Source organism: Syngnathus scovelli, chromosome 2, assembly GCF_024217435.2.
Source record: "Syngnathus scovelli strain Florida chromosome 2, RoL_Ssco_1.2, whole genome shotgun sequence".
In the NCBI taxonomy this organism is placed as follows: domain Eukaryota; kingdom Metazoa; phylum Chordata; class Actinopteri; order Syngnathiformes; family Syngnathidae; genus Syngnathus; species Syngnathus scovelli.
Window position 1 is genome coordinate 6,546,691 of NC_090848.1, and position 16,239 is coordinate 6,562,929.

General features: G+C 44.1%; 1 protein-coding gene across 2 annotated transcripts in view; it reads left to right on the forward strand.

The window, feature by feature from the left end:
* The window catches only part of xirp2a (xin actin binding repeat containing 2a), a 42,351-nt gene that overhangs the window by 24,891 nt on the left and 1,221 nt on the right, over positions 1-16,239 (forward strand). For both annotated transcript variants that reach the window (XM_049752989.2, XM_049752990.2), the window contains 5 exons: positions 3,570-3,707; positions 5,950-6,036; positions 6,183-6,249; positions 6,509-6,612; positions 6,807-15,846. In XM_049752989.2, coding sequence (XP_049608946.1) covers positions 3,570-3,707; positions 5,950-6,036; positions 6,183-6,249; positions 6,509-6,612; positions 6,807-15,846 — 9,436 coding nt within the window. The remainder of the gene's footprint in view (positions 1-3,569; positions 3,708-5,949; positions 6,037-6,182; positions 6,250-6,508; positions 6,613-6,806; positions 15,847-16,239) is intronic.

Sequence of the window (16,239 nt, forward strand, 5' to 3'; positions counted from 1 at the left end):
TCCAAATTGTCCCTAGGTGTGAGTGCAAGTGCGAATGGTTGTTTGTCTCTGTGTGCCCTGCGATTGGCTGGCAACCGGTTCAGGGTGTCCCCCGCCTACTGCCCGATGACGGCTGGGATAGGCTCCAGCACGCCCGCGACCCCCGTGGGGACTAAGCGGTTCAGAAAATGGATGGATGGATTACTAGAATTGCAAATTGTCGTCACTTTTAAAAATATATTTTTCTTTTAAATATTTGACCAGTTTTTACTAGTCTGATTTGCAAATGAGTTATTTGTCAGTTTGTTTTGTAGCTTTTACTGTATATAATATGAGGCGCTCATACATTTATTTGGGTTGACAGTCATAATGGCCCTCCGAAAGAAACTATGATTACAATGCAGCCCGTGAAAAAAAGGAGTTCGACACTCCTGACGTAGACTCAGGAACACTTAAGAAAACCATTGTCAGTCGACACAATAAATTATATTACTTGGCACAGCTGCAAATTTTATGATGAATGCGGATGAGATTTTTTGACTCAATAAAAGCACATCGATCTGTGCGTGGTGGATGTCACCAAGTTTCATTCATCGATATGACACCGATGTGAGATCATCTTTCCAAATTATTGTGGAAACACATTCATCGAATGAATTATTATCATCTTTCAAATATTTTCATAGCACCAACGCCATTCGTGATTCACACACGGGCGCAGAATCTTGCTGCTCGGCGATCTCCAATCGCCCACGTCACATGCACAGGAGATCTTGCAGTTTACCTGCCAATGTCATGCACCTACCCAAGCGAGCAAGTCTATTTCTTTTCCACAATGTCAAACATTAGTTGTGCTTTGAAAGCAGTTACTTGATTACAGGGCTTTTCAGAATGCCCTTGGAGAGGTAACATTTTATGTGAAATTCTTTTCAGAAAGGATGTGCTCTTAGTGCATTTCTTGTCCCTTCAAAATTGCAGTACACACAATTTCTAATATATCCTTTTTCTGCGCGCGTCACATAATAGCAGTACGGTCGGCACAGCTTCAAGCAAGATATACTGAATCATTTTTGTGCACTTCACTGCTATAATAGCCAGAGTTGCGGTGCCACAACCTCCCCGACCTCACTTAATGCTCAGTGTCAGGCCTCTTGTGGCAGCACTGACAGCTGAGAGCTAGGGCCGAGCTGCCAAATAAAATCTGCATGGGATCCCGCCCCCCCCACCCCCCCCCCCCCCCCCACCCCTTCCTTTCTTCCACACCTTAGGCAACTGTCATAGGTATAGCCACACAAATTTGTGTGGTGCCTGAAGAACTCGTGTGCCCTGCATATCATCCAACAAAAAAACAAAAAACAAAAAAACAACACACCTTTGTTGGCATTTCTTGCCATTTAAAATACAGCATGCTAAACCCATCTGGGATTACATTTCAACACACTGTGCTCGCCAACAAGCAGCAGTAATCGTGTGTGTAGCGAAGTAACAAAAAATCTCCATTGGCCACTAGAACAATCCTTCAATATACTGCACATCCACTTGAAAACCTGGCGCCCCCATTCTCGTCGCACTGGGCCAAGATTAACAACACGGGAAAGAGATGATTGTCCTTTACCACTTTACTTTTGACCAACCTAATATCGGACATCAAAATCCGGCGGCTAATTAATATTGAGTTCAGTGAATGACATACAGGTAATTGCAATGCTATAATGAGAGTCCATAAATGACTGTATACTCACATTTGCTAAAATATTGACTAAAAAGAATTTAAAGTGGGTATCAATCCTTTTCTACAATTTGCATAACACTATCATTGTGCTCATTTTGTTGTTGCATGTCAGAAATCATTTCCTTTTATATTCAATTGAATATGCAACAAAGTGATGCAAACTGTGCAAACGCAAGTTAAAATTCTACCATGCAAAGCGACAACCATCTATCAAAACCACAGAGAAACGTCGCCAGCTTCTCTGGGCCCAAGCTCATCTGAGATGGGCAGACATAAAGAGGAAAAATGTGCTGTGGTCTGGCTAATCCGCATTCCAAATTGTTTTTGGAAACCATGAATGTCATGTTCTTCAGGCCAAGAATTACTATCTGGATTGTGATCAGCCCTAAAAGCCAGCATCTGTGATGGCATGGTTGTTACTCCCCATGGTGCAGAAAAATATGTGAAGACACCGATCATGCTGAAAGATACATATAGGTTTTGGAACAGCATCATGGATCATGCTAGCTATTTATATAGCACCAAATCATAGCAGAACTTTTCTCAGGGCACTTTTTAAAGACCTTACCTGTCACTTATTAAAAGATGGACTGAGCCCCAACTTGACCCCAAGCGAACCCGACACGAGCAAGCGCTGGGCAACAGAAGCAAGGATTCCTGGCTCTTGGGAAGAAACCTTTAACAGACCCAAGACTCAATGTGGAGCGGCCGTCTGTTTCAACCAGTTGGGTTTGAAACTAGACAAAGACAGAGAGAGGGAGAAAGAGAGCACATGTGATGGAGGGAAAGAGCGAGAGCATGATACAGCTGACCATCAATTCACACAAGGCTGACGCTAGAGGCCACAGGCCACATAAAAGTGAAGAAGGCTACACATCAGGGGTCGCCAACCTTTTTGAAACTGAGAACTACTTCATGGGCACTGATTAATGCAAAGTGCTCTCAGTTTGATAGCTTACGCATCTGAAATGACAGATTTGCCCCAAATGACCTTTCTGTTATTATTAATATTTAATGATATTCAATTATGAGAAGACCCTGATTATGTTAATGATGATTGATTTGTAATGATTGGATTGTGTAGATATGTTTGACAAGTTTTGAAAATGAAACTGAGGCCAAAAAAAGAATGCAACCACCGGCCTGCCAGCAATCCAGACCTCGTGTTCCTTTGAAAATGTGATGAAGAAATAAATCGTTAGATACGACAACAGAGAGTCAGGACTGCTGAGCAACTGAGGGTTTATGCCAGGCTGGAATGGGAAAGCAATTGAGGTCTAGATGGGTAAATGGAGCAATATGAAAGTTTGATAAATATCTGACGCTCCTTTTTTGTGTCTAATCTTGTGTTTGCCCAAATAATCCCCTTGGTTTATTTTAATGCACTGTTAAAGAAAAAGGGATTATGATTGAACAAGTGGATCCCGCTATATAACAACACCCTGGACAAATAGGTTTGTAGAGCTATTCGAAGTTTGCTTAAATACAACAGTGTAAGGAAAAAAAAATGTTGGAGACACTTTTTACTGTTCTCAGTTCCCAAACAACATTTTGAGTATTTTCTTTAAGAGCAATAGTGATGCAAGACAGTGAAAAATATGCCGCCGTCCCAACCTTTTTGGGAATCTCTTGCGTCAGGTATCAAATTAAAAATTACTAAATATTTACAAATAAAGTTGATCAGGTTGAACATTTAGAGAGTTTTTACTGTATTGCATTGAATTCAGGTTGAAAAGGCTTTGCTTTTTTTTTTTTATACACACTATTTCAACTTAATTAGAATCGGGCTTTGTAAATACTGTGAACTTTCTCTTTTGATTTCTCTATTCTTTTGTATTAATGTATTATGTTTTCCCAGGTGATGGAGGAGTCTGAGGCCTGCTCCCTGCCTGGTGGCCTGGCCAGTGTGAAGAAACAGTTTGAAAATCAAGAATTTGCCTCATCGTCTTCTCAGTCCAGCAGCACTCAGGTCCATTTTCAGCAGAGATCTGTGCAGGTGAGAACTGTTGTCATTGCCATTGTTGATGAACCCAAAAGTATGCAGTAGTACACTCTTCGTATTTCTCTGTAATCCAAGTGCGTGTACATTCTTGACTCCAATTGGCTTTTCCCACGAACCGACGTGCAAGAAGAAGAAAATGAAGTCGGTACTAAAATATAGTTTTCAAACTATAATTTAGCAGTGACAGAAGCGAAGATAAAATAAAGATGTCAGACTGACAATAATGATGGGCAGACTGATGGACTGTCAATGACATAGTTGGTCGGCTTGAAATAATGGCGCTCTGACAATGATGGATGGAGGGCCCGGCCGCAGGCAAATGACGACTGACGGACAAGCAACATTTACTGAACGCACACTCCTGCACCAAAAACGTTCTACACAGCATTGTATTTTTCTTTTTTTGTTGCTATAGTAACAGACGGCTAAAAATAATGGCCAAGGCAGTAACTTTTATTAAAATAACCCGTAACCGAAAATCCCAGGTGGTTGTTTTCCAGTGCATATTTGCTAGCATTAGCACTTGAGGCAATTTAAACAATGATAAATGCTTCTGACAGAAATGTCTACAGCAGTTTTTCAAGTCCTTGGAGCTGCTTGAGTGTAGCAGCAGGTACATGTTGTTGTCAAGTGTGTGAACCATCCAGGACGACAAGTGGCACGAACAATGTTAGCCCTTATCCTGGTTAGCAGGCTGGTTCCCAAGCTCTCCTCTGTCTGTGTGTTTTTCTGGTCCTGTCTGCATTTTCACATTTCGCGTGCCACTGTAATAAGTCAATCCCTATTTTTAGACCTAAACTTGATTTAAACTCACCATTGTATAAGTACCGTATTTTCCGCACTATAAGGCGCACCTAAAAAACCTCCAATTTTCTCAAAAGCCGACAGTGCGCCTTATAATCAGGTGCGCCTTATATATGGACCAATATTGAGCCACTACAGCAGGCGTGTCCAAAGTCTGGCCCGCGGGCCAAATGTATATATCTTATATATGGACAAAGTTTTAAAATGGGCCATTCATTGAAGGTGCGCCTTATAATCCGGTGCGCCTTATAGTGCGGAAAATACGGTAAGTGGAATTAGCAATACTGTACTCTGGTCAACCGGACATTTGTGGCTGGTTGAGTGCAGTGATCTTTATTTGGATTTCCAATGAGCAGATCATTTCCCTTCAGTTATTTATTTGCGTAGTAAATTAGTGAATTCACGTGGTGAAGGTGTTTCTGTAAAAAAGTTCCCCTGCAGATGTAAATGTGGCCATTTTTATTTGTCAATCAAAGAGGTCATCATCAATGTGCATCATCTATGCACGACTGTGCATGCAGCAAATGCCAGAACACGTTAAATCTCATCCCAGCGAAGCAAGGTCAGATCTGGCCCTCGATTCATTCTCCCCATCTGTTCAGTGAGATGGAAAGCCGAGCGGATGCACTGAGCGTAAAAGACCTTGCTGAGTGCTAAATTTTACATTGAGGTGTGTGCGAGGAATGTCTGCGTTTGTTTCATCGACTCAATGCTCTCCCGCCTCAACAGAAAGCACTTTACAGTCAGATTCCCTTCACAGACATTTTATCCAGGATCTATGCCATGTTTTAAAGCTTGTTGAACATTCAAAAGATATAATCCTGACATAAGTGGTTTCAGGAGCAGAGGCTGTTTCTTTCGTGTTAACTGCAAAAGAGACAAGCTCAAATCTACCACTTGCTCACACGCCTTTGATTTGGAAAAATTGGCTAATGCGTTTTCTATACAATTCAAAGAGAACATGTAATTCAAACTCTGCTGAGCAGCAAAAAAATAAAATAAAAAATATCCACAGACCATGAAGGGCTTATTAAGCTTTATGAAAATTACTCTCCGGCTGTTTCAGCTTTCAGCAACTATGTGGTGATAAAACCGAGGTTTATAAGCGTAAACTTATGTACTCATCAACCGCATATTGGCTACAGTTTAATGACAACCGTACAAGAACAGCATCAACGTGAAAATATTAGCACCATTCACCACAAGAGAATACGAAACACTGCTCTTTCAGTAGACAGTTTGTTTTCACCAGTGGACGTCAACCATGTCAACAAAGAGAAAGAAACATTTTTTTTTACTAAGCAATCACTGCAAAATCAGATTTTTCTTTGCACTTCACTTTTAGTGGGTGTCATTTGATTGAAAACAAAATGCCCACTGAACGAATGTTGCGAGTGCAACAGGAATTCAATGTATTTTTCTTGATTGGAAGGAGGTGTCCTGTTCTTCTGAGGTGACGGTGAGAAGTAGTGTCAGAGAACACGTCCCCTCCGCAATCATCTTTCAAAATCAGCAAGAGGTATTTGAGTTGCACATCACACCCATATGATTCTGGACTTTTTGCTCCAAGTCTTGAATATTACAAGCATACTAAGCAATTCATGTGGTGTAGATCAAAAACTTGTGACTGTGAGCATGCTAATGATTTGCCTTCTTCTTCTGCAGGTAATGCATGATGAGAGCGTACATCATAACAATGTGGTCGCAAGTCATGGAAAATACAATGAAACAGGTTAGTCTGCTCTTTGTCTTCTGTACCATGATGATCATGTTTCACACCCTGCACATTAATAATACTGTACATGAATTAACCATTTGGGTCAATGTTCAATGCACAGTAAAAAATGGCAACGTATGAATGGTAAAATATCAGAAAGGGGAAACGGAGAAATTGCCGCTGCATGGTTCCAGAAAATGAAAGTACCTTCATTTATCTTTCCTCTCACTATGAAGGACTTAATGAGGCAGCCATCTTCTTGTGTCTAATTTAGTTAAGCTTGTCGGAGGAGAGGACCTACCAAAGGTTTCCACGCAGTCTTTGAAGCAGCAATATGAAAGAAACATCGAGGAAGCCACACCCCCCAGTGAAATAAAGGTATTGAATGAGCTATATGACACATAAGTAGAAAATGAGGCCACATGACATGATCAGAGATGTCGTAACTTCCAACCTGACCAACAGCAAAGTGAACATAGACGTGACATTTAATTCATTTGAGAACATATTGTGAATTTGCTGACATGACCTTAAACTGTTCCTCTTGCCATGCCCACTTATGAACCACTTAGGTCGATATGGATTTTAACCAGTTTCAGTGGATGCCAGTAAGCCAGGTGTCCAAAAATTCAACCATCACTAGTCACCAAAACTCCTCCTCCGTGAAGACCACGGCCTCATCTGCAGTGTCTTCAGCAATGCATGAAACAACAGAATATTTTCCTCCTCCTCCACCTATGAATCTGCTGGAGATAACACAGGAAACCCCTGAGAGCAGTGCCCAGCCCGATAGGCAAGCAACCCAGAATAAAAGCAATGTTAACAAGGAGCAGTACTTCAAACACAAAAGCATGGCTGAACTAAAGCGCCTGTACAAGCATATTCATCCAGAGGTGCGCAAGAATCTGGAAGAAGACTACCAAAGTCATCTTACCGAGTCAGAAAATACTCAGGAAACGGTGGGGGATGTTCAGCAAACATGCTTTATGTTTGAAAACGAGGGTTCAAGCGGGAGTACCAGTCCTGATCGAGAATCTGTGGAGTGGGATGAGATCCTCAGAGGTGAAGTGCAATCCAGGCGCTGGATGTTTGAAAACAAGCCATTGGACACGATAAAAGATGACACCCCTGATGAGAATGAGGTTAAGAATATTGCGCAGCAGGAAATCATTGCTGGGAAAGACGTCAGATACACAGCATGGATGTTTGAGACTCAGCCCATGGATGCCCTCGGGTCGGAGACACTTGATTCTTCAGATCAGGCGCAAAAGTTGACCGATCTTGCAAGAGGAGATGTCCGTACCGCGACTTGGCTCTTTGAAACGCAGCCGCTGGACTATCTGAATAAGATCTACCAAGAAGATGAACTGGATGCTGTTAGCACAAAAGACATCACCGGAGGAGATGTGAAAACCGCTCGGTATCTCTTTGAGACACAGCACCTAGATTCACTGGGCAAAACAGAAACCATCGAGGAGAGCCATTTCTTGAGCCTGAAATCTGAGCTCGAGGAGGTGAAAGGGGATGTGAAGACAACCACTCGCATGTTTGAGACTCTCCCCATGTGCGTCATCAGGGGGGATTCGGGAGAGATGCTGGAGATCACGACTATTCGCAGGGAGGAGACCGAGAAAGGAGACGTGAAGACGTCACGTTGGATGTTTGAAACCCAACCCCTCGACGCTATCAACAAAGACCTTGCTAGTATAAAGCTTATCTGTGGCATTTCCATGGAGGACAACGTTAAAGTGGGAGTCAACAAAGGTAGATGGCTTTTTGAGACAAAGTCTCTGGACACGATCAATGAAGAAGAGTGGGAGGCCACCAGGATAAAAAAGGAAGAAATCATTGGAGCTGACGTAAGGAAACACTGCCTAGTTTTTGAGACTCAGCCTATGGATACGTTGAAAGATAACGCCAATGCTCGATCTTTGCCCTCCGAGGAGATAGTTGGAGGTGATGTGCAAACAGCAAAGCATCTCTTTGAAACCGTCCCCATGGAAAATCTCAAGGAACTAATTGAGGTGGGGAAACTTAAAAAAATGGCAGCAACTGAAGAAGAAAAGGGCGACGTCAGGCATCAAAAGTGGGTTTTTGAAAGTCAACCTCTGGCGAATATAAGAGAAGAGAAGAAAGAAATGATGAGAACGGTCAACATTGAAGCGCTAGACAAAGGTGACGTGACAAACTGTAAGGAAAAGTTTGAACGTATGGATTTGAGTAAATGTGAAGGCGCCCAGAAAATTCAAGTTGAAGGTGTCACAAGTGGATCTGTCAAATCCAACCGGGTTCTTTTTGAATCTACACCTTTGTATGCCATGCAAGACAGCTCCGGCCATTACCATGAGGTGAGGACCGTAAGGCGAGAAGAGATTGTCAAGGGAGACGTGCGTAGTTGTCGATGGATGTTTGAAACTCGGCCTATTGATGAGTTTGATGAAAGTCTCCAAAAGTTTCAGCTCATAAAAGGCATATCGAAACAAGAGATTGAGTCCGGGGATGTTAAGACAGCCAAGTGGCTGTTTGAAACGCAGCAACTTGATGCCATCAAGCATGTTGATAGTGAAGAAAAGGAGACGAAAGAAGAGACTGAAATTGAAAGAGGAGATGTGAAGACTTGCAGGTGGCTCTTTGAAACACAACCAATTGATGCCCTCTATGAGAAAGTTGAAAATAGCGAGGCAAATGTTCAGGAAGTGCAGAGAGGTGATGTCAAAACTTGCACTTGGCTCTTTGAAACCCAAAGTCTTGACAACATACGTGACCATACAGAGTCTGAGACCATTTTAAAAACCTGCACTGTAAAACAGGACGATATCCAAGGAAAAGACGTGCGGCTGGCCCGTTTTCTTTTTGAGACCGAGAATCTTGAGAACCTCACTGGTGACGACAGTGAATCTTTCAGAAGGGTCACCGAAATCGACATCCAGTCAGGTGACGTTTCCAGGATGAAGTACATTTTTGAGAATCGCTCGTCAGACATAATGAGTTCCACTTCGAAGGAGACAATGCAGCTGTTGAAGATGCAGCAGGCTGAGGACATCCAGAAGGGCAATGTGGTCAATTGCACCTGGATGTTTGAGAACCACCCAATTGATACAATCCACGATGAATCCAAAGAAGAAAGAGAAATTCGAACTGTCACTGACATTCAAGGGGGGGACGTCAACAAAGGTCGTTTCACTTTTGAGACGTTCTCCCTGGATCAAATTAAAGACAGATCCAGTGAGTCTGATATTTCGACGCTCACAAGTATCTTTAGAAATGATATAGAGAAGGGGGATGTCAAAAACTATACCATGATGTTCGAGACCCAACCTCTGTATGCTATCCGTGACAAAGAAGGCCATTACCATGAAGTCACTACAGTCACCAAGGAAGAGGTCATGAGAGGAGACGTGGTGGGTGCCCGTTGGTTGTTTGAGACCAAGCCTCTAGATTCGATCAGAGACTCGGAGGAGGTGTATGTTATAAAAGCGGTTACTGAAGAGGGTATCAACAAAGGAGATGTTAGCTCTGCAAGGTGGAGGTTTGAAACACAACCTTTAGATGAAATTACGGAGGAAATAAAAGTGATGTCCAAAACAGTTGCAGACATCCAGGGTGGTGATGTGAGGACAAATAAGCAGCGATTTGAGACGGATGAAATGTCGCAAAAATACATCCGAACGGTCAGCGTGAGTGAAATCCAAAAGGGAGATGTCAGATCGGCCACCTGGATGTTTGAAACGCATGCCATTGATGAGATTGGTGAAAAAGGAGCAGAATATGATGGTTTGGAGAAAGTGACAAAGGAGGAAGTGATGAAAGGGGATGTCAAACAGTCTGTGTGGCTCTTTGAGAAGCAGCCGCTCGACAGCATCAAGCACACGGATGACACTGAGCTTGTGGTTGAAAGGGAAGAAATTCCACAGGGTGATGTAAAGACAACGACGTGGCTCTTTGAATCGACGCCTTTCAATGAATTCAATGAGATGACTGTGGAAAAGAGAGACATTGTGGGAAAAAGCGTTAAAGAGACACTTGAAGAACTTTACTCTCAGAAAATGGTTGACTCTCAAGGCATCCTCATTGAGGCAGATGAAATTGGCGATGTGCGAATGGCAAAGTACAAACTGATGAACCAGGAGACCCCCGAGATACAAAAAGAAGAGATTATCCGCGGGGACCTGAGGAACATAATGTTCAACCTATTGAATCGCAGGGAGACCACCGAAAGGGGGATAACGATTGACGTGGAAGAGCGGGGCAACATCAACACCACAGTAGAGCAACTGTTCAACCAAGAGAAAGGCAGCAATGTTGAGAAAGAGGAAATCCTCCATGGGGACATCCAGGAGGCCATCAACAATTTATTCAGGAACGAGAGTTCTTCCAAACACGGCATTCTAATTCAAGAGGATGAAAAGGGAGATGTGAGGATGACAATATATTCCTTGTTGAATAAAGAGGAAAAGGCAAGTATGGAGAAAGAAGATATCATTCAAGGGAACGTCAGCAAAACCCTTCACCGGCTCCTTTCCAACTCAGGGGCAGAGGACGCAAAAAAGATAAGGGTAGGCGAGATAGAAAGGGGTAATGTCAGCTTTTACACGACGTGCATCGAGTCCGGTGCCTTGGACTACTTGAAGCAGCTTCAATGTGAAGCAGATGAAACGGAGCAAGCAGTAGAAAAGGAGTGCATTATTGGCGGCGACATTGAGGAAACCAAAATCCTGCTCAGGAAGAACCAACAGGAGATTGGCCGCACAGTGGCAAAAGATGATATCGTTCCGGGCGACGTGTGCAGCATTGTTCAAGTCTTCATGACGGAGCCCGCTGCGACTTACAGAAACCTGGAGAAACAGGACATTGTGAAAGGAGACCTTAGTGCAGCCTTGGATTCACTGAGTCAAGCCGTGAATCAAAAAGCGGCGGTAGAGAAAGAGGAGGTGGTGAAGGGAGACATACCCACAACTCTAAGATCTCTGGAGAAAGCTCAGCATCAGCTAAAAGAAATGGAAAAGCCAGAAATATTACGAGGAGACATTAAAGGGGCTCTTGAGTCACTTGAGAAGTCTGCAACTACAAAGTCGGAAAGCACCGTTGAAGATTTAGTGCCAGGTGATGTCAAAGGGACCCTCAAGTCCCTGGAGGAAGCCAAATGTGCGGTCAAGGAAGTCGAACGAGAAGAGGTTGTCAAAGGTGACATCCAAAATGCCATGCAATCTTTACACGAGGCTTCCAGTGAAAAGAAGACATATCAGCATCAAGTGAGTGAACAGGGGGATATTAAAGCAACGATCCAGCTTCTCCTTGAGCCAACGACCAGCCCAAGAATGCAGCGTCGGGGGAGCATCGAAGGAGATGTGAAAACATCCATAAAATCACTCTATGAGGGACAGGAAACAACAATGATCGAAAAAGAGGAAGTGGTGAAAGGGGACGTTCAAGGGGCGATAAAGTGCCTGATGCAAAGAAAACAGTATTCAAAGCCAAAGCGCGGGCACTCAAAAGCAAAGGCTCCCCAGAAAAATCCACTAACTACCGGTATAAATCAAGTGACACACGAGCGCTTACTTGAAGAAAATCGAAAGAGCATAACAGGCACTTCAGACGTTGCTGTAAAAAACCTCTCTCAAAGGTGTGAGTCGCAAAAGCACAATGAAAACAAGCTCCTGAAAACACAGGTAATTACCAATGAGGCCTCTGTGACTGCATCCAAAGCAGACAATACTGCTGGGGCCTTTCAACAAAAGAACATAAAAGAAGAAAAGCCCAATATGCTGCCCCAACAGAAAACACAATCCGCCAAGGCCATTATGACAAAGACTAAACAAACATCTAATTATGAGCACGCAAATGCTAAAACAGCTGACGCGAGTACAATTAAAGAGGTACACAACTCATTACAGACAAACGTTTCCAACAAGCAAATAACCAAAACGAAGACGGTTCAACAGTCCAACATCGTGCACCAAACGGTCTCTCATCAACAAAATGTCATCATAACTGAGCATGCAACTCAAAAGCAAACAGAGAACCAGGCTTTGGCACAAATGAAAAGCTTCAAAAACATGAAGAGTACCTCTAATAATCTGGACATGGTGACGCGAGGCATGCCTAAAAAGGGTAAGCCGGAAATTCATTTCCCGCCACCTCCCTCATCACCACCTCCTCGTTCTGAGTCTGAGCTTTCCCTCCCTCCACCTCCATCTCCCGTTCTGGAAAGCCCAGCATCCGGCTTGTCCCGAGCTGCCGCCGCAACCCAGGAAAGTGACCTTCCACCACCGCCGCCGCCACCTCCTGTTGAAAGTGGAAAATCTGGCCCAGAATTTTTTCCACCTCCTCCTCCAACTTCCTGCTCTGGTCAAGATTTCCTTCCTCCCCCACCTTCACAAGAAGAACTTAATGCAATGCCTTTGCCTCCTGCTGCAAATCCAGGGAAGCCCGTCGGTAAACCTTTGTTTAAAGTGCCCAAAGAACCAGAGGCACAAAGGCCTGTGCCTGTGCCTGTTAAACCAAAATGGCAAAGAAACATTCAGAGTCCATTGCAACGTCCCACTCAGCTTCACCTTCAACAAGAAAAACCTACAACAGCACCCCTCGGAGAGGTCAAAGTTCAGGAAAGTTTCATAGAAGCAAGACAGCAGGATGCACACAAGCATGTTGAGACAGTCAAAAAAATACCCAAACTCCCATCTGCAAAACTGATGCAAAACCCAAGCCCACAGCCACCCAAAAAAGTATATCCTCCACCCATGAAGTTGCCACCGCCCCCTGAGCCAGTTGCTGCGCCAAAGCCGAGGCCATACGCTAGCAAATTTAAAACCCCCCTCATGCTCGCAGAAGAAAAATTCCGTCAGCAGAGAATGGAAAATGAGGACACGGGGACAAGCACAGTCACAACTCCCATCTCTCCTCCAGTGAACATACAACCCCCCGCCAATGTTGACACTTTGCAGTTTTCCACATTAAGTGGGACTGAAAAAGTAGAGACTACAGAAGCACCCAAAGCAAAAGTACAAGTTCCCAAAGAAGAAACTTCAGTGCAACAAACAACTACCAAGAAAATCCCATCTCAGATTCCTCTGGGCAAGCCCTTGATCTCTGTTGCAAATAAGAAAGTAGCCCCAGTGTATTCCAAAAACTCTTTAGACAACCAACAATTTTCTAGTAAGAACTCTGAAAAATTACTTTCCTCAAAAGTCAGCGTGTCAAATCAAGCTGCACCCGTACTCAAGACTCAACCTGAACACAAAACCTCAAATGTCCATTCATGCGTTAATGTCACCTCTTCAGTCAGTGAGCAGCAGCAGGTCATTAAGAAGTCCACAGCCGCTATTATTGATGTCACACACCATGGTCTATCTCAAGAAAATACACATGTCCAAGGGCAGGCTGCAGTAACGGTGCAAGCTGAAGATGTGAAAAATGCCAATGAGATCGTGACAAAAGAAGGAAAAATGCCTCCTTCTCAACCCACAAAAATCCCCAAGGTAACGCCAAGTTTCAAGGTGAGAACCTTTAAGATGCCTGCTGAGAAAAAAGATGACAAATGTGACACTTCAGGACAAATCCATGCAATGAAAAGCGAAACGCTCTTACAGCAGCAGGCAAGCAATGCGTCACAGAGGAGTGAAACAAAATCGACCCAGGAAAGCACCCATGTGACATCATCAACGAGAGAATTTCTAACAAAAGACAACAGAAATTTGGGGTCAGCTAAGGAAGAAAGTTACATGAAATCTGTGCAAGGGAATAAAGCCAAAGAAACACAACCACTTGAAGTCACTGTTTTGATGCCCGAGAAGTCTAAGACAACATCTGTCTCCCAAGTTCAGCAGAGCACGAGGACACAGCAAGTCCAAAGACAGCAGGAGACGGTTGTGACAGAGAAGGTGGTCCAGCATAGCAGTCAGAGGCAAGAAGCTGCTCATACGCAACAAAAGCAAATCAAACAAGAAGCTCCAGAAATAATAAAAACACAGACAACAGCGGCAAAGTCAAAAAGTGACACATCGGTGAAAATGACTCATGTGGACCAGGCCCGTTCAGAAGAAATGCCACAAGTGGAGAAATGTCACCTCTTGCAGAATCTCCTCACTCAAATGAAAGAGTTTGAGGGCACACCAAGTAAGATTGAACCCACCGTTGTCGGCATGATTATAAGTGATCTCCCTGACTGGCTGGTGGGATCAGAGCAAAGAAAGAATTTAAGTGGAATTGCTAAACAGTCAGGTAAGAAAAAGTTGAAAGACATGATAGCCTTTTTGAAGAACATTATCCAAGTTAAGCTCACAAATCTAGAGGAGATACTGACAGCAGTGGAAATGAAAGCAAAAGAGTTCCCTCCCCCGCCACCCCCAGTGCCTCCAAAACCAGACCAGAAGGTCATAAGTGGCATGACGACAAAGTTCTCTAAAATCAGCATCGGTTCGTCCAAAACTGAAAAGAAAGGACCACAAGAAAAAAAGAGCAAAGTGCAACAGGAGCTGAGTGAGGCAGCAGATCAGAGAGTCCACTCCCCATTGGCCAGCATCCGCACCCCGTCCCCTACCTTCATTAGCATCGAATCCAGAAGGATAGAGTCACCGCTCAGAGGCACTCCGTCACCACCGCCTTACAAGTCTGTCGGGACGCCTCCCTCTCCAGCTCGAAAGCGGTACACCACCACATCAACCTTCCGGGCCACGCCATCTCCCACCATGAGCCGCTCTGAGAAGATGATGAAATTGAAAGACACTACCTCAAAGGATTCTTGCACCCCCACTCCTCCACCTACCATGGCCTCGGCAGAGTTGTTTGTGGATTGCGTAGGGCGATCGTCTCCGTGTCTCAGCCAGCCGGTATCGATAAATGTGGCAGAACTGGGCGACTCCATGATGACAGTCAAAGACAAAAAGTGTTTCTTTGAGGAGGCCCGGAAAGCAGAAGTAAGCAAGTCGTGCCTTCGGAAGGATCCGATCGATATCCCTGAACGTCTCGAAGCTGATACGGAGGAGAGTGCTCAGGTTTTGACTGCAGATATCCTGAAAGAGGACCTGCCAAAAGTGGACATGTCGAAGCTGGTCAATAAATTTGAGTCTCCGAAAGCAGCGGTCTACTCCAGGAAAGAGCCAATAGTGATTGCAGAGAGGCTGGGTAGTGACACTGAAGACGCAGAGGCCGACCAACGCGCCCTACGAACGGAAGAAGTGGCGACATTCAACGTCAAAGCGATAAAAAACGTTTTTGAAAGTGGCGAGCACAGTTCTCAAGCGGCTCGAGATCTACGAGAACAAATTGAAAAAAGAGAAGCGGACTTTTCCCACTCCAAGCCAGTGGATCAATCTGAAACATCCTCACACTTCTGTAGCATTGATGACTTTGGGAACATGATGAGGAGCGAGGTGCATTCTGAGAGCTCGGGGAGCTCAGTGACCCGAGGCAACCCTCCATCCTACGCTGATGTCGTAAGAGGCAGAGTTGCAACACTTGCTGTGCCCTCCGATGCTTCTGCTGAGGAGCTACTGCGAAACCTCCAGCAATCTTGGGCTGAGAGCCAAGGAGGCTTCCAGAATGTGGGCTTCAGCGTCACGGAGCAGAGGAGTTCACAGACTGTCACACATCAGCAGGAGACTGTTGTGATGGGTAATGCGAGCATTGCCGCATGACGACACTAAACAAGCTTGATGGTGTGTTTTGGTTTGTAACACTTTAAGACGTATACATCCTGTGAAAAGAAAGATTTGATTAATCAACTATCTGTCATTATTGTCCTAACCCTGCTTTGTGATTGTTGTCATTTTGAGCAGTTTACAGGTGCAGTGATTCAAGCAATTTCACACCTCATATTTATAGTGCACATTGTTTGCTCATGCCACCTGGTGTGATTCTAGCGATAGCACTAACATATCGAAATAATATTACTCATACATTGTGTGGCGTTGTCTCCAATAAGAAGAAAGCAAGCATTGAGTTTAAAACAGCTGCGGATGAGAGATTTGGTACCCAATTCACCCCTTGCCACTATCACGTTGCAAT